The 18,761-nt window shown below is 35.5% G+C and overlaps 1 protein-coding gene across 50 annotated transcripts in view; it reads right to left on the bottom strand.

Moving 5' to 3' along the window:
- Positions 1-18,761, bottom strand: part of EMSY (EMSY transcriptional repressor, BRCA2 interacting) — an 80,796-nt gene that overhangs the window by 52,916 nt on the left and 9,119 nt on the right. For 26 of the 50 annotated variants that reach the window (XR_015141573.1, XR_015141574.1, XR_015141575.1 and 23 more), the window contains exons 5-9: positions 17,578-17,619; positions 14,030-14,205; positions 12,269-12,421; positions 10,281-10,540; positions 1,055-1,331 (exon numbers count right to left, since the gene is read on the bottom strand). Coding sequence is in view for 46 of the 50 variants with exons in the window: in XM_086338489.1 (XP_086194615.1) it covers positions 1,055-1,331; positions 10,281-10,540; positions 12,269-12,421; positions 14,030-14,205; positions 17,578-17,619 (908 nt within the window). In the remaining 4 variants the exon portion in view is untranslated. The remainder of the gene's footprint in view (positions 1-1,054; positions 1,332-10,280; positions 10,541-12,268; positions 12,422-14,029; positions 14,206-17,577; positions 17,620-18,761) is intronic. The other 24 variants (XM_086338492.1, XM_086338490.1, XM_086338496.1 and 21 more) reach the window with 5 other exon arrangements.

Raw genomic sequence — 18,761 nt, 5'->3', positions numbered from 1 at the left:
TGCTAACATTTACCTTTTTCTAAGAAAATGCCTTAATTTCTTAGCCCTTATATCTAAATTAAGTATCTCAAACAAAAACTCAAAATAATCATACACTTTCCTTGGAGTATCTACATTTGGATAGTTTCCTTTTATATCTCTCATGCTCTACTGAATTCCACTGAATTTAGGAGAAATCTCTGAGATGTCCTGTCTAGCTCTCCTATGACAACTTAGGGCTCAAAGATATACAGGATGCTAAGAAACAAAGGAGAAAATAGGGAAGTCAAAGTCACAGGTTCCCAAAAGATTCAGAAGATACCTGGAGAAAATTAAGAATGAAAAATGGAAGCATGGAATATTCATTTGCCTAAAGGTATTTCAATAATAACGAAGAGAAATACCAGTCAGTCAAACCAGTCAATCCTAAAGAAAATCAACCCTGAATATTCGGTGGAAAGACTGATGCTGAAGCTGAAGCTCCAATATTTGTGCCACCTGATGCAAAGAGCCAACTCACTGGAAAAGACCCTGATGCTGGGAAAGATTGAAGACGGGAAGAGAAAGGAACGACAGAGGACAAGATGATTGGATAGCAACACCGACAGCAACACGGACATGAGTTTGAGCAAACTCTGGGAGATGATGAAGGACAGGGAACGCTGACATGCTGCAGTCCATGGGGTCGCAAAGAGTCGGACACAACTGGGTGACTGAACAACAAGAGAAATACCCTTCTTTTCTCAAATAACAATTTCACAAAAGGGAAATGTGCGTGTGTTGTTGGGGGGCGGGGATTAAATCAGAAGCTTGGTATGAACACTACTATATATAAAACAGATAATCAACAAGGACCTACTATATATATAGCACAGGGAACTCTATTCAATATTCTGTGATAATCTATAAGAGAAAAGAAACTAAAGAAGAATGAATCTATGTATAACTGAATCACTTTGCTGTACACCTGAAACTAACACATTGTAAATCAATTATACTCCAATAAAATTAAAATATTATGAAAAAAAATTCCATACACTACAGGGACAGAATTTTGTGATGAATTACCACTTACCTTGTGCTACTGTTGACATGACCACAGATGGTGTGGAAGAAACCACAGCTGTTACTGCAACTGTATTAGGAATAGGTGATGGTGTAGAACTGCTGCTGCCACTGCTGCTACTACTGACCAGAGAGGACTGTGAAGCAGTTATAACCACTGGTGGCTTCTGAGTTGTGGAAGCAATGACTGATGTTGGTACAAGCTTAGTGACTGCTGCATAGTTATGGGATTTGGAGAGAATGTTGGGCACGAAGGTTGAACTTGGTGATGTGGTCACTATAATAACCTAAGGAAGGTAAAATAAGTTATTTTCATGTACCTATCACACTACTAATGTATCCAGACTCACAGTTTATACAATTTAAAAATAGCTTATGAAACACAATGAAGCAATTCAAGAAAAAGAAATTTACAACTAAAAATATATGAAAGCTTTCCTTTACTAGTGATCATCAATATTTATTTAAAAGAAACAACTTTTACTAACCAAACATTTTAAAAGACAACATTCAATGCTGTACAGATGCAGCATTTCAATATGCTCAGGAAGTATAAACTGGTATAATTTTTCTAGAAAATAATTTGGATAGTCATTCATTTATAAATATTTGTTGAGCATCTACTATGTGCCAGGCATGGTTCTAGAGGCTGAGGCTAGTGGAATGAACAAAACAGAAAAATTTCTAATTTCCATTAAACTACAGTCCAGTAAGGGGAGAAAAATAGTAAACGAGTAGAAAAATATATGTCATGTTGAGATAAATGGAAGACACAATAAAGCAGGGCAGAAAACAAAAGAAAAAGGGGGTGGTATACAGTTTTTTATAAAATGTTCAATGAAGATCTCTCTGACAAGGTGATAAATAAGCAGAAACTCCAAGTAGGGGTTGAATCACACTGCTACCTAGAGGAGAGCATCCAATGGAACAGGGAACAGTGAATAATAAGCTCCTGAGGGAGAAACAAGCTTGGTATGTTCAAGAAACCTCAAGGACCTAATAAATTGGATTGGAATTTATAAGACAGAGAGTAGTAGCAGACAGGCTTAGTAAAGTAATGGGGGACTAGATGATGTAAGACCATGTTGATATGTATACCCTTGATATATGATATGATGAAAATGGCATTTTATCTCTGTGGTCTTCCTTCTAAAAACCCGTAACCATAATCTAATCATAAGAAAAACACGAGATAAATTAAAGAAGTGGGGCATACTACAAAATATCTGACTAGTCCACAAAACTGTCAAGGTCCTCAAACACAAGGAAAGTATGAAAAACTTTCACAACCAAGAGGAGTCTAAGAAGACATAACAAGAAAATGTAATGTGGTATCCTGGAACAGAAAAAGACAATAGGTAAAAACTAGAGAAATCTGAATAAACCATGGGCTTTATTAATATTAATGTATCAATACTGGTTTATTAATTGGAGCAAATGTACCATATTAACACAAAATGTAAGAACAAGGGAAACTGAGTGCAGAGTATATGAGAACTCTCTGTACTATTTTTTCAATTTTCCTATAAATCCAAATCTGTTCAAAAAAATAAAGTACTTTTTACAAAGCACTACTCAATTTGCTAGGTGAAAAGTACAGCCAGGCAGAGACAGGAGAAACAGGAAGACAAATTAGGAGACTCCTGAAAACCAAGCAGAGAAGATGGCGACCAAAATGTCTGTAGTAAAACTGACAAAAAGTGAACAAATTCTGAATATATTTAAAGGAAAACCAACTTGATTTGCTCACAGACACAGAAAATGGAGGGAAAAAGAGGCAGGATAGAGACTTCAAGGTTAACCACTAGGACTTGAAAAATGTAGGTGACAGAGGAGAAAGCATTTCAGAAAGAGGGAACAGGACGGCGCAAAAGATCAAAGGTAGGAATTAGTCTGATGTATTTAAAAACAGAAAAGAGAGCCAGTGCAGCAAAAGCATACAAGGCAAGGAAGGGTTACAAAAGTAAGCAGAGGCCAGATCAAATTTGCAAACCAGAGTAAAGAATCTAAATTTTATACTAAGTATAATGGGAAGCCATGGGAAGATTTTAAGTAAAGAAATAGCAAAACCTGATTTATAGTTTAAAATATCATTCTAGTTGCTGGGTGATGAGAGTTAAGAGTGGAAGCAGTGAGACTAGTAAAGAAGTCACTGCAGTAGACTAGGCAAGAAATGGGAGAGGCTGCTCGGACTAGGGTGTTAGTAGTCAAAGAGAAGTGATCAGATTCAGATTACTTTAAGACAAAGAGTCAACAGGACTTGCTGATGTATGGAAATGGCAGTTGAGGAAAAGAAGAGAATCAAGATTAGCTCCTAGAGCTAATACACACTGGTTTACTGAAATCTCCTAACAATTTTACCACAGAGATTACTATTATTATCCCCATTTTACAGTTGAGAACACAAAACCATTTATAAATCTGTAGTATCAGCTTTATTCTGGGCAAGAATAATGGTAGTTTAGTGATACCCCAAATGATACTAAGTGAATTTTTCCTCTTTAACCAGAATTACTTTTTACCTACCTAGGACAGAAAATTGTTTTGAAAAACCCAAAGAATTTAAGAGAGAAATTCTTTTTTTTAATTTTTATATCAGTCCTAAAGAATGTCTGAAATTAAATCAGTAAGTCAAACTTACTGATGTCTGTCTGTACTCAGTACTGACATCTCAAAGAAGCTTTGACGTCATATCATTATTATTATATATTCCAGTGTTAGAGAATTCTAAGTAGTGTCCATTACTTTAAGAAGTTTGTTGATTATTTGAGGAGTCAAGAGACATATGAGTCTTGACCAGCAAAAACCTCTATAGAGCTGACCAGCGTACTTCTACATAGACTCAATCAGCAAACCTCTACATAGCACTACTACAAACACAATCATTAGCCTTCATATAAACTGAGAAGTAGACCAATATGGTGAAAAGACCCAAAGTTAAGAGTCAAATGAACCTGAGAACTCTGAGTAGAGAATCTCTGCTACTAACTAATGGTAGGGCCCCGGATATGTGAAAATCTCTATGTTCCAATTTTCATCTATAAAATAGGGATAATAATACTTACCTTACAAACCATTATAAGGCTTAAGTGAGATAATGATGTGAAGCATCTAACATAGTGCTAGGCACATAGCAGGTGGTCAATATTTGGCAGTTTACAAATGGTACTTAATAGTATCTTATTACTACTACTTAATAAATGTTAGAAGGATATCAGTAAAGCTGTTATAGATCAAATCAACCTGAAAATTAAATTTTTAATATATCACATTAATGTGGAAATTTATTTTAATGTACTCTATTTTTGTTTCATTAAAAAATTTTATATATCTTTTTCCCAAATTCTGATACTCCTGAGAATCCAAAGAGCTCACAGTTACTATCAACTAGCCAAGCCAATTAATAGTAGTAATAGTAATGGCAGGTTTCATATTTGCCAATTCTGAACTAATAGTAGTACCTTCCTAGAGCACAGTTTTTAAAGGGACTCTGTGGCACAGATGAGAATTAGCCAAGGCTTGGCAGGAAAGTTGCCACACTTAACAGGCAATATCTGTCATGGGTAGGGAAAGGGAAGCATTCACACTTGGGTCAAATATTTTTAATTTTAGAACTAGAGTATACATGTAGACTTCTAATATTGAGACAATAACATTTCAGCAAAATAAATATAGAATCTTTGAAAGCATGTTTTAGATTATAGGTATAAATGATAAAATATACTTTGAGATTTCAGTCTGCAAGCTAATTTCTGATTTGAAAAGGGGTTATCCAAAATTAGAGATCCACCTTGAAGAAAATTTACTTGTACTTCAGTTACGTGTTACAATAAGGAAAACAAAGGGATTTTGAAACCAAGAGAACCAAACAGTGTTTATTCAGGCCATAATTCAAATTACTGACCTTCTAGCACTCACAAAAACTCCTTAAGAGTGCTGGGACTTGCACCCTAAGGATAAAATGAAAAATATCAATCAAGCATGTGAAAGCATAAAGCTATATTCTGTTGCTTTGTTTATATAAGTGTTGTACCAATGTTATACTTAAAATGAAGGCACCACATTAACACAGGTGGAAATTTGTCTACCCTGAAAATACATGACCTATTTGAGTTTGAATCAAGTCCACAAATTCATAAATAATTATACTTAATGTAAAGTAATTCCTAAGTTGACTTCCATAGGATTTGTGAGAAATCCAAGGTGAATAGAATAATGGTAACAGCTTTACAGAGATTTCAAAAAAATCCAATTATCCAGCAAAAGGAAAACAAAAAACATACCAAAAATCCAGTGTATCTATTAGTCCTACCCACATTCAGCTTCTCCAAGAAATAACAAAATTAATGGCACTGAATACACATGAAGAGTATAGTTTTGCACCTAAAACAAAATAAATACTAGATATTTAGTAAATATTTGTGGAATGAATAGGTCTTAATTTTATTTTTTTTTTGGCTGTGCTAGGTCTTCATTGCTGCACAGGCTTTCTCAAGGTATGGCAAGTGGGAGCTATTCTAGTTGCAGTGCGTGGGCTTCTCATTGCAATGGCTTCTCTTTGGAACACAGGCTCCAGGGCATGCAGGCTTCAGCAGGTGCGGCACATGGACTCAGTAGTTATGGCTCCCAGGCTCTAGAGCACAGGTTCAGTAGTTGCAGTAAAGGGGCTTAGTTGGTAAATGGCATGTGGGATCTTCTGGGAGCAGGAATTGAACCCATGTCTCCTGTACTGGCAGGCGGATTCTTTACCACTGAGCCACCAGAAAAGCCAATTTAATTTGTTTTACATGTTTATTCAACACAGTAGGACAAATCTAAGGTTCTAAGCCTGGAATATTATGGGATGACTCATGCATGACTTTGGAGATAAATATGTCCTCTTATGAGCATTACAAGTCTGACAACCTCAACTATCCATTTTCAATTGACAATTCAGAAGAAAAGGAAAAATTAAAATTAAAAAGTTCACCAATTTCACTTATAGGTGAGCCCCCATCTATTATAAGAATTTCTACATAAGTTTACTAAGAAGACTGGAAAGTTAATTTAAATGTCAGGTGACATTTACTGAGTATTCATCATATGTACTATGTTAAGTACTTTCCACGAATCATCTCAATTAAGTAGTAAGCACTATTATTATCTTTGTTTTTAAAGGAAACTGAGGCTCAAGAGAGATTGAGAGCAACTACTAGAACCATATATACTTATTCATTCAACAAATATTAGTTAACACCTACTGCATGTCAAGCACTGTTCTAAACACTAGGAAATAGTAATGAATAAGACCAAGTCTCTACCTTCAGTAACTTATACTGTATGGGAGAAATAGAAAATAAACAAATAAGTAACATAATGTCAACTAGTTATAAGTATAATGAATAAAAGTAAAATAAGACAGAATAAGGAAATAAAAGGACATAGACTAGAGGTGGGTGCTCTTTTAGGTATAACTTTGCTACATTATTTCTCAAATATCAAAAGAGCAGAAGAGAAGAGGGAGATGAGAAGAGAATTACTGATAAAATGGATCCAGCAAAGAAGGTAGTACAAATTTACAGAAGTAGATTTAAATATTCTTGGAGTATAGCAGGCTAAAGACACCTAATATCCAGCTAGCCCAGAAAACAATAATTAAAATGTATAAAAATTGATATTCAGAAAGATTACCCTGGAGCCATCAAATACAAATACAAAAATTATGTTCAGTGTAACATTTAAGAAGTCAGCAAAAATAGTCAACTTCTATATATTAAGGGGGAGGCTTAGTGAAATAAATTCATTATTTGGAACAGTTCATTCCCAATAGTATAAATAAATTTTTTTTTAAAGTTCACTGACTTGACTTATAGGTTTATCTCTTCCAGTAAAATATTTTTATATAAGTCTACCAAAAAAGATTAGCAAGTTAGTGTTAGGTAACACTGCTTTCCATTAAAACACCAGCAAGGGAAGAGACCTAACATTTTTTGAGTACATACATTTTGTGTACTTTAAAATACCCAATCTCGGGAATTCCCCGGTGGTCCAGTGGCTAAGACTCTGTGCTCCCGATACAGGGGGGCTGGGCTCGATCCCTGAGTGTCAGGGAACTAGTTCCCATGTGCCACAACTAAGACTCTATGCAGCCAAATAAATAAAAATAAATATTAAAAATAAAATACCCAGTCTCATTTAATCCTCACAATAACCTTATAAAATAGGTATTATCCTCATCTCACAGATGGATAAACAGATTTAGAAAGGTTAATTTATCTCAAGTCATACTGCAAGACCTGGGGTTCTAACCCAGGCCTCTTTGACTATAAAAATCCTTACCTGATTTTTAATACTAAACCATGATGCCTCATCCTAAGACTGAAGACAAAATTATATTCCACAAATCAATTCATTATCATTTCTAGTTTATCAAGAAAATTAAAATTTTGACATCTTTCCAAGAAACTTCTTTAAATGAAAGTTATCATGGATCTAAAGACTTAAAAGTAGGAAAGCAAACTACTGAAAACAAGAATTCACCTCTACTCCTTCCCCCAAATCCCTCTAAAACAGTATGAAGGGATTTTTCAGAAGGGGCACATAAACCCAAAAGGTTAAAATAGAAAGGAGACAACAGCTACCACGTTTTTGAAAAGTGGAAAACAGAAGTAATAACCAATCGAGCATACTCAAAAAACTGAACATCTAAGACCAGCAAGCAGAGAAACAAAAAATAAGACAGCTTTCAGAGAATCCCAGAAAGACTCAGAAACTTGAGAGTACCAGATGCTTCTGAAGTGGGGGTAAGAGAGGGATTAAACAAATGGAAATCAGTTGAAAACCTGTTCAAGCAGCATTAAGATCCCCAGCTATCCTCCCCTATCCTAAAGGAAGACTAAAAACTTATTCTCTTGAGGGAGAGATTGAATCCAAGGGAATTTGATGATACAAGGCTGAGGAGAGTAAGTGCTATGGTGAAAACAGAGGGGTTTAGTAAAGTTTATGTACTGAATGATTAGACTATCCAGCCCTCTCCCTCCCTTCATTCCCAAAATATTGGCAGACAGGCTTACTACTGTAGGTGAAGACTAGAAGATTCTTCTCTAAAGAATCCATCCAGAAAAAGCCTTAATGAGAATGACAACTAATGGAGGTAAAGTGGTACTGAGTGTTTATCAACAGAACAGCCCAGCTAAGTCAACCCACAATGAAAGTCACCAGCCAGTTATGTCCCATCCAACTCACAAAGCTTTCATCAGCTTTTTAGTCCCCATTTCCATATATAGATGTGGCCAACGTTTAAGGAAACTTAAAGACAGAGATTAAAACAAATAAGTAAAAGAAATTTACAAGAGAGAAAATATCAAAGAAAAAAAATTTTTTTAATTATCGTATCATTAGAAAAGAACATAGTGACCATGAAAGAGCAAGATACTATTAAAAAAAAAAAAAGGAATTTTCAGAGAGCAAGAAAGTTACTAGAAATTTTAAACAGAAAAACCAAAATGAAAAATTCCAGACAAGTAATGAAGGATAAAGTTAAAAAATAAAGAAAATAATACTTACAGAGCATTTACTATGTGCCAGGCTCTATCCTACACATTTACATTTATTATTTCATTTGTTTACACTTAAAACCCTATAAAATAGATATATTATTCTCACGATTTTACCACAGAAAAACTTACATCAAGAGTTTAGTTTTCCTAAAGTCACATAACTAGTAAGTAGCAAAAAATGGGATTCAAAATTCAGGAAGTCTACTTCTAAAATCCAAGCTTTTAACTACTTTACTACAGTAGGAAAAGCAAACAAATGGAAATTGGGGATGAGAAAGATTGAAATTACAGGATCAATCTAGGCATTCAATATCCAGAATAAGAGGTGATCCAAAAAAAGACAGAGAAAAATCAAAGAAACAATTCAAGAAATTTTCCAGAATTGAAGGATATGAGTGACTAGAATAACAGGGGCCACTTGAGTCCACAACTCAATGGATAAAATAAAGACCCCAACCACGGAAAATTACCTTGAAGTTTCAGAACTCTGACAGTTACTAAGAGCTCTCCAAGAGAAAATGAGGGTCTGGAATAATAATGGCATTACTGGACTTCTCAAAAGCAACACTGTAAGCCAACAGCCAGTGAAGCAGCATCTTTAAATTCTCAAGGAAAACGATCTCCCACCTAGAATACTTACCTGCTAAATTGACATCAAGACAGTAGGAGAATAGAATATAAAGAAATTTTCAGTCTACCATGTAGGGTCTCAAAGACTTCCCAAGTGGCGCAGTGGTAAAGAATCCACCTGCAATGCAGGAGATGTGGAAGACATGGGTTCGATCCCTGGGTCAGGAAGATCTTCTGGAGGAGGAACCCACTCCAGTATGTTTGCCTGGACAATCCCATGGACAGAGTGGCCTGGAAGGCTACAGTCCACAGGGCTGCAAAGAGTCGGACACGACTTGAGTATATGCACATGCGTGCGCACGTGCACACACACACACGCACACACAAAAGGTCTGAACAACTCTACTTTCCACCCCACCCATACACCAAGAAGCTACTGGAGGATATACTTCAGCAAATTTGTAAATGAACCAAGAAAGGGGAAGATCAGAATGACAGTGAAGGGAGATCTTAGACACAGCAGTGTGTAACAAGCCTAGGGCACCATCAGTTTCCAGATTAGTGTCGGAAGTAGATGGTTCTAATAACAAAACTGACCAAATACTGATGACTTGAACATACTGAGAGAAGACTTTAGAAATGAATTAATGATAGCTTTCAAGGATTAAAAAATAAGATGATAACAATTATTCACTTAATCATATCCTTCCTTTCTTCTATGAAACACCTAACTCTGTCTGACAACTTCATTACTCTGGCAGCATAAATACTGAGTTCCTAAAGGTAAAGTTATCCAAATAGAGGCTGAAAGAATCCTCTATATTTTTTTTTCCAAACAGAACCATAAAAGTGAAATAAATGGAAGTCTTAGAAGATCTGCTAGCTATATCATATAGGGCAAGTCATGTGGCATCTCTGAGCCTCATCTACAAAAACATAAACAAAAAGTAAAATAATAATATCTAACCCAAAGCTTTATATGTAGAATTAAAGAAAGAGATGTGAACATTCCCACCATAATGCCAAGCACATAGTAAGTACTCAGTGCATGTTTGTTAAATCTGAATCACATTGACTGAAAGAGATTAAAGCAGCACCTGGCAGACAGAGATTCCCTCTACCACATACCTTCTGTGTTGTTGAGTTTGTCGTCTGTGTTGATGGTTTGGTGAAGGTTATTTTCACAGGAGACATGTGGGGTGGCAGGGAGTTGGCAATGCTCTGCATGATGTTGCTCATCTTAGGACTGCCACTCACAGGCACAGTGATCGTCTTCGAGACCGGAACGACAGCCTTTGGAACTTCCTTAAGGACAACAGGGGAGGAGCTGGAAGAGTTTGTTCGCCTTCGTTTTCTGGGTTTTTCATCTTCATCTGAACAGCTAACACCTGTAAGGCAATAACAACATCGTTAAATTTTATAGTGATCTAACCTTGTATTTATACTTCATTTTAAAATCATCGTGTCATCAGTCATCCTTGACCTCTCCCTTTGCCTCATGCCCAATCAGACAGTTCTATCAATCCTCCCTTAGGGGAGCTATCTCTGAGTCTTCCCGACTTTAACCCTACAGCCATGTCAGGCCTCCTTATCTCCTGCCTGTGTTTCAGCAACCACCTCCTAAAAGGTGTACATGATTCTAATTTCTCCACTTCCGTTCTACCTTTCAACCTACTACAAGTTATAAAAATCTCACATCTAATCATGCCAGTGCCCTGCCTCAAATCTTTTAGTTTTACCTCCCTACAAGATAAGCCACAAAAATCATTACTGTCTCATTCAAGGTCCCATATCCTTCTAAGAACACAGTACCCTATTCCACCCACCCTATAATCCTTGCAAATTGACATGCTCACCATTCCCCAAAGCCAACTTATCACATTCTCTATCCATGTGGAATCTCTATATACTCTTGTTCTTTGGGGAACACCAAGTATCATCAATGACCTCTTCATCATCCAGCAATCATCATCCTGTAAGCTATTTCCTCAGTGAAGCCTTCCCTTACTCCAAGCAATGCTAATCCATGTCGCCTCTGAGCTTGGAAAGCACTTCATACATTCTTTTTGGTATCACTTATCCCATGGCAATGTGGCAGTCAGTCTGCACATCTCCTGTTATGAAGGGACTCTCAGAGGGCAACAACTCAGTCTTACTGGTTTGTTTCCCTGGTACAGTGCCTTGCACATATGAAGTTAGGAGAATGAATGATTATATCTCAAACTAATGTTGCCTGTGTGATTTCTGAGAATAAAGCAATAAACTTTCAGTTACTTCAAGCTATATATTATGTGAAATACTTTCTTCATGTTTGGGATTCACTTCCAACATTTAAAAAACAATTAAAAAATAGACCTCTACAGTTATTTTAAAAAACCATTTTGGCTAAATTCACAGAAATCAGGTATAATACTCCCAAAGTTTAAAATTTTTCTTTACGTACTAAAGCCTCAATTGTCTTGTACTTAAGAAAAAAATCAAATGAAAAACAAAATTTTGCAATATACATAGGAAATCTTTATAAAGCAGACATTTACAAAAGCACTCAGCATGACTCATGGAATTGGTGATAAAACATAACTCCTTATACCTTTAAGTTTTAGACTCTAACCAAGACTGACATGACATAAAATTATTTCTGTCTAAAACTGCAAAGTCCACCTCTAAAAGTTACAAAGAAATTAAGTTTATAACTACATTGAGAAAAATGAAAGTCAAATAGTAATGATCTCGAGTTAACACTAAAAGCAAATCAATACTGACATAACAGACATTGAAAGCAAAAAATGAACTGGACATCAAAGTGCTTCACAGGGTAGAATCAAAGGGTTAACAACTGCAAATAAACCTCAAAAAATTACAGTCAACTAGAAATATGAAAGAAAGATGCTCTAGAATGCTTCACTGAAATTTAACAATTAGATGATATGTTGCATAATTTTTAAAAACACTACAAAGACTACAATTACAAGAAAGGAATTCTTTACAATATTCAAAAACTAACCACTGCTTATAGCCAGTGGGCCAATGAATTAATCAGGAAGGCAGATCTAATCGGAGCCTATGCTGCAGCTTTTAGCCAAGATGGCCCTGATAACACTGAGAATATCACTTACTTTTGACATAAACAGTACTTCCACTTGGCAAGACAACTACATTGGAGGCAGGACTGGCAGGTCTTGGAGACTTAACCGTTGCTATGCTGCCACTTGGAACAGGGGTAGAGGTTGGGGTTGACGTGGTACTTGTGTAGGAATAGCAAACCACTACTGAAGGAACGATAAAAAAGTCCGCTGTTAACTTTCACCAAAACGGTCCACACATACACAAAGATAATTTTTTTTACTTCAGGCCAATTTTAACATTTTCATATAACCAGAAGTTAGCAGCCAATACTAGGAATTAGGTCCACAGGTTAAAAAAATTAATAACCTTTCCTGAAAATCATCACTTAACGAGGTTTTCCCCAAGTATTTAGTAGCTGTCTACAGGTGGCACTGACAACAGAGAAGAGCACAGTTACAAAGAAACCAAGTTCAAAACTGAGAAAAATGAAAATCATTATTTACTCATGGCAAGAGTTGGACAAAAAGCATATACTTATATTCTTTTCTAATACTAATAGCAGTATCAATGATGGAGTGATGGATCAGTTTTCCCTAACCACAGAAATTTCCAACTTAGCCCCTAGAGAAAACCAAGGTAAGTTTCTCTTATAAACAACTCACTAGTCACTTGCCATCTAAACAGTGCAATAATAACTAAGGTAATGACAACACAGTATTTTAACTGCTTGAATAACAGTAACAAGCAGGAATGAGTACCATGGATTATGCTAAATTCTTCCCATATATTATCACTAATCTCACAACACCACATCCTCATTTTAAGGATGAGGAACCCAAGGCTCACAGAAGCTAAAAGACTGGGTGGAGGTCACAGAGCAAGGAAATGAAATATGAGGATTTAAACCTAGATTAGAACTATCAAAAATTCTATATTCTTTCCACTGAATCAGAGAGGTGGTAAACAGAAAAGATAAAAGAGGGCAGAGAAAAAAGATATCTCACCTGCAACAAAGAAAACAGGAATTCAATGAAGGCCAAGTTTGCACACTGATAACTGTCTCTCCCTAAATATAGCTTCTTTACATGTAAAACAGAGTCTGGCATGTATGAGAGGAATGTCTCATTCTGTTCCACGATCCATAGATAGTCAAAAAAAGATAATTCCCCAAAATAATCTGACAATAATAATAATCTGCATTATTTTCAGGGTCATTTTCATATAACACCAAACTAAGCTACTGAAGTCAACTCAAACATGCACTCTCAAATTTAATATTACTCTCGGTTACCTTAGAAACTCCAAGGAATTTTAAAGCATGTGTCAATGACTAGATTAAATAACAATAAGAAAGCCTTCTCCATCAGCCACGTAACCCCTAACAGATTAAACACATTGACTGGAACAGAGAAGCAGTATACACCACTGATTCCAGAAGACAAAAACAGAACTTTATTTTCTAAAGTATCAGTTCAGCATCTTTCTCCGGCAGCTATTATAAATGACTTCTATTGCCTTATTAATTTTCTAAGGCCTTTTATCCACTTCTAACAAGACAGGTTCCTATCGAAAAATTCATTCCAAGGCTTTTTGCAATTTTGTGATTAATGTAATTCACACTTTGAACAAAAGGGATATTTAATTTTGGCTGAGACTAAAAACTTGGCAGTTTCTAGTTTCAGAACAAGAGTTATTCACTACGTTTCACAGCGTTTGAATACTGGTACAAAAACAGATGAAAAATAAGATAACTTTTCTTGAAAGAATCCAAGGAAAGTCATCTCTACACACTGAAATATTTCTTTACTCACCTTCCTTGCTTCCTGTTTCTGCAGGCACTGGAAGAGATGCATTGTGCTGAACAGCTGCATTGGCAACAGCATTAGCTGTTACAGTGAAGGCAGTTTGGGGAACCAGCCGGGGCATCAGGGGTACCAATCGACGACCTTCAATGGACCATTCTGAGGAGCTATTAGGTCCAGACATACTAAACAAAAAAGAAAATGCTGCTACAAAAGTTCTTGATAGCTAAAACTGAATCAAATACATATATTCAAATATAACTTTTTAAATTATAAAAAAAGTACCCTGAGTGAACAGGAGAGGCTTTATTTTAAGCAAGATCAAAACTATGAATAAAAATCAGAATTTAAGGAATCTTACATACACTTAGGTTTTCACACATTTTATTCCATAATCTGAATCTTATAACGAACATCTCTGAAACTCTGGAAAACTGTCCCATGCCTTGTAAATAAACATCAACATTATTTTCATTAGTTTAAATCTGGTTGGTATTGAAGATGAAAACTAGTATTTCTACCAACTTTTAGAACTAATGTTGTAATTAGGCTAAAAAGGTAAAAATTACTCAATTTCAAAAATCAGACTTTCCTTAATAATTAAGGATGAAATTCACTGAATTTTTGCAAAATTATCTTAACTGCCTGCATGGCCAGAGGTTCTAAGGCTTTCAAACAAGGGAAACTGAGGCAGTAAACGAGGGAGACTAGGTACTGGGAGGTGCGAAGCTGTACACATCACTGCAGGTGTCACTGACAATGTGTTATATTATTATCCTTTCTATTAAAAATAAGTAGACTAGATCTGAGGACACTGGAAGAAATCTGCCACTATTTTAATTTTACTTATTTATATCATTCTTCACTCTTAGAAATGTTTGAGGCAGCTGAACTCTATTCCTTAGCAGACACTATTCTCAATTTTACTCTAAACTTGTTGAGCAAATTTTATCCTAGGAGTCCAAACGGAGGTTGAAGCATGAAAAGACAGCTTTTCCCTTCCCTTTGCTTGGCTTCAATAAAGGCAGCAGTCTAACTAATGGTGACTGTCAAGGTTTAAAATTCACCCAGAATCAATCAACCAATTTCTTCACTAAGTTGGAAATACTTGCGCACCTTTTTCAAAACCAAAGATTCTACAACCCAACCTAGAGTTTAAGATTCTGTGTGTGCACTGATTCTTGATAGAGTACACAAAAGCTCTTGTTAGTGGATAGTGGAATGATGATGATGACGGTGATGATGATAGTTAACATCAATTAGCACTTAGTATATGTGATATATTGTTCTAAATATTTTGCCTGTATTAACTCATTTAATTCTTTCAATCCTATGAAATTGGTAATATTATCATCTCCATTTTATAGATGGGAAAATTGAGTTACCAAGAGGTTGAATAACTTGCTTAGGGTCACACAGTTACTAAACAGCTCCTTCAACAAGCATACACCATTCTATTGAAATGAACTGCCACAACACAAGTAGAAGGTATAAAAATTTTCAAATGTGTTTCATGTCAAACTTTTGCCTTTGATTTATACTAACTAGACACTGTTGTCTAATCTACAAACTTTCAATAAATGAAACAAATTACAACTTGAGAAGAATTTACATTCAGTTAAGAAAAGAATTTCTAGGAGTTGATGAATCCAACTGAGTTATTGTGGAAAATCTGCAAATTCCCTATGGTTTAACACAGGCCTACCTAAGACAAGGGAAAGAGGGATTCCTAAGACCCCGATAACCCTCACAAATCTGTTATCATGTAATCTCCAAATTGATGCTAGTTTTGAAACAGAGAATGGTACAACAAGAGAGACAGAAAAGGGCTATTACTGATTGTCAAAGGGAAAAAGTTCTAAAAGCTATTCAGTATTTTCTTGGCTTACTCCTATTTTGCTACCATTTTACTAGAAAGTCGCTAAAAAAATTTGCTGATGAAAGTTTACCATACAAATAAAATGATGTCTACACTTACCTGGTACACTGTTAAATAGTGGCAGAAATTATGGAAGATTAATAATTTAAACACATGAATATATATGCTATTGAAAAGACAGAATCTGCAGTGCAAAAAACACAACTGCAACTTTTAAAAAGATCTATAAATCTTCCAAATTTCTACTCACGCAAACATGCCCAAATTTTTTTAAGTGAGTGAAAAATTACTCATCATGTTAGACCTAGATTTAAAATTCCTACTTGCTTATTAATGAGGGTGTAAATATGCATTAGCTGCACAAATCATCTAAAAAGAATTTTACAGGTTTCTGTAAACATCTTATTCCATGGCTTCCCTGGGATTCCTAAGTTTCAGAGAACATCTCTTTATTTATACTAAATATAGCAAGAGGCGGGTGGAAACCTTGCTCCAAGTCCCTTTTCTGAGAAGTCTGACACTAGTAGAACTACCTTGGCCCTTGCATCCTTTGGTGTGCATGGCACCAGCATGAAATCCTCACAGACAGGCTCATACAGTATCCATGAATGACTAGCTGATGGGGAAGGAGTTAAGAGATCAGTCATTCTGGATAGCTACTTTCTTTAGATCCAAGAGTGGCCCAATTAAAAACTGTGAGGCCTCTTAACATTCCAGGCTTTAATACTATAATTCTGTCATGTTTCAAAACTGAATTAGAGTATCAAATAATAAAAACGTGTTATGGTTCAAGCAAGGCTTTTCTTTGATCCCAGACACTCGACTCCTTTTGTTTCCACCTCCTTTGTGCTCAATCTTCTTGGCTTTCTTTTCACCTTTCAAACATTCCTTCTGGCCTAAGCTGCTGTTTTGAGTGGGGGAGGGAAGGGAGAGGAGAAAGGGAATGCAGTCTGTTCAGATGCATTCCTCCTTGGCTCAAGTTACTTTTTTCAGGCTCAGAGTATGAAACCTCCTATAGATAATCTTTAGAACTAGATTCTGTTGCTACAGACGGCAAAGGAGACAGACAGATGAGGGATCTATGTCCTCCTCAGCATTACCCACTCATTGCCCCTTGGGCTCCACAAGTAAATACAACATCTGGTCAAACTAAAACCACAATATAAAATATTAAAACAGGAGTATGGAAACGCCTGAGAAGCTTAAAATTATACACTGAAGTAAACGTTTTTCAAAAAATTAAATTCATGTATTAAAGAAATCAGAAAAGGAGAGAAAAAAAGAGGAAACAGGTAGGTAGAAGCCAACTCTCAATTATCCATGCTAATAGAGAGAGGAGGGAAAGGGAGAGGTCAGATTAAAGAAACTCACATATTAACCAAAATACTTTGGCAAATACTTAAAATTTCTTCCATCAAACCTTTTCCAGAACAACTAACAAGTAGTAAAATGACTAATTAAAATTTTCACCTCCTCTCCCTTCCCACCCTCTGACTACTTTCAAGCAGCAAAATAGCTAAAGGGTGGGCAGTATTAGGAAGGGGAGGAGGAGAAGAGAAGGAAAAGCAAGGGGCTCGGTTAATTCATAAATGAAGTATGTGCCCCTGAATAATTGAGAGCTTCAATTTTGAAATAAATACAAGAAAAAGCCTGAAATAATAATAACCTATTTGCATACCTGTAACTTGGTCTTTCACCCAAATATAAGGATAAATTCATTCTTTAAAGGGGAAAAAAGGAAAAGGAGACTAAATAAATGTTATCTTTAAGTATGAAACTGATGCATCAACTTATAACTAATTGCCCCACAATATTGTTCCAATGTTTTTAAGGTACTAATTTTGTCTCTAAGTGCCCCTGATTGCAAACTACTATTCACTACTTCATTATCTAGCACATAAGTTTCCTATTACCAGTTCTCAAATTAGAATCTAGGCTCAATTACTATTTTTAGAGTATCTCAATTTAAAAGTTTAGAGAAATTTAAAAGAAGGAGCACGTTAATATTTAAATGTTTCAGCCATGTTGGCCTAACAATACTTAATGTCACTAGAGGAAAATTTCTAAATTTCCACAGTGCATAGATATCTACCACTGAAAAATCTCCAAATTCAAACTGCTTATTTTTCAAACTATGCAGTTAAAAAGATAGCACCCCATTTTATCAGTCAAGTAAAATGAGGAACAGAGAAGTACAACATGAAGCTAATGGATCTTCGGGGTCAATACTAATACTGCCAATTGGGTTAAAAGCACTATTTATTACAGAATGGAAAGGTACCAAAATTTTTCTTGTAGCTTTACTTCATATTAAGACAAAAATAAAAAACAAATGAATTATTCTATAACATACCTTATTTTATCAAATGTTCCTACCATCTTGCATTAACATTTAAAGGATAATTTCTGCTCTTTTCTATTTTTCAGGAGGCACTCTCTCCATACATACTCCGTTAATGCTCAGTCCCTACCTTCCACCACCCTCCACCCCATCTATCAAATAGTCATAATGATCTGAAAGCAATTTGATAAAGAATCCTTTATAATTGTATTTTGTTGTCTTTTCAAAATAAATTAAAATACATTGTATTCATATTTTTTAAAACCAGGTTATATGTTACAATCTTTTTTCTGAATCTCAAAATACATGAAATATTAGTCAAAAAATTTATAATGCCTATTTATAAAGCAATATGTATACATATCAAATACTGTTACAAAGAAACTCTAAGGGGCTGTCAAATTTGGGAAGCAGGCTACTTTGTTTTATTAAACTTTGTTTCAAATACAGGAATCACCTGCTAAACTGCAGAGGCCTTTAGGTACACAGAGATTACATTGTAACAGGATTTGACCTGAGTA

The sequence above is a fragment of the Bos grunniens genome, chromosome 15 (genome assembly GCF_055505025.1).
Source record: "Bos grunniens cultivar Pamir isolate PY7600 chromosome 15, Bosgru_T2T1.0, whole genome shotgun sequence".
Classification (NCBI taxonomy): domain Eukaryota; kingdom Metazoa; phylum Chordata; class Mammalia; order Artiodactyla; family Bovidae; genus Bos; species Bos grunniens.
This window is presented reverse-complemented; position numbering and strand designations above follow the sequence as displayed.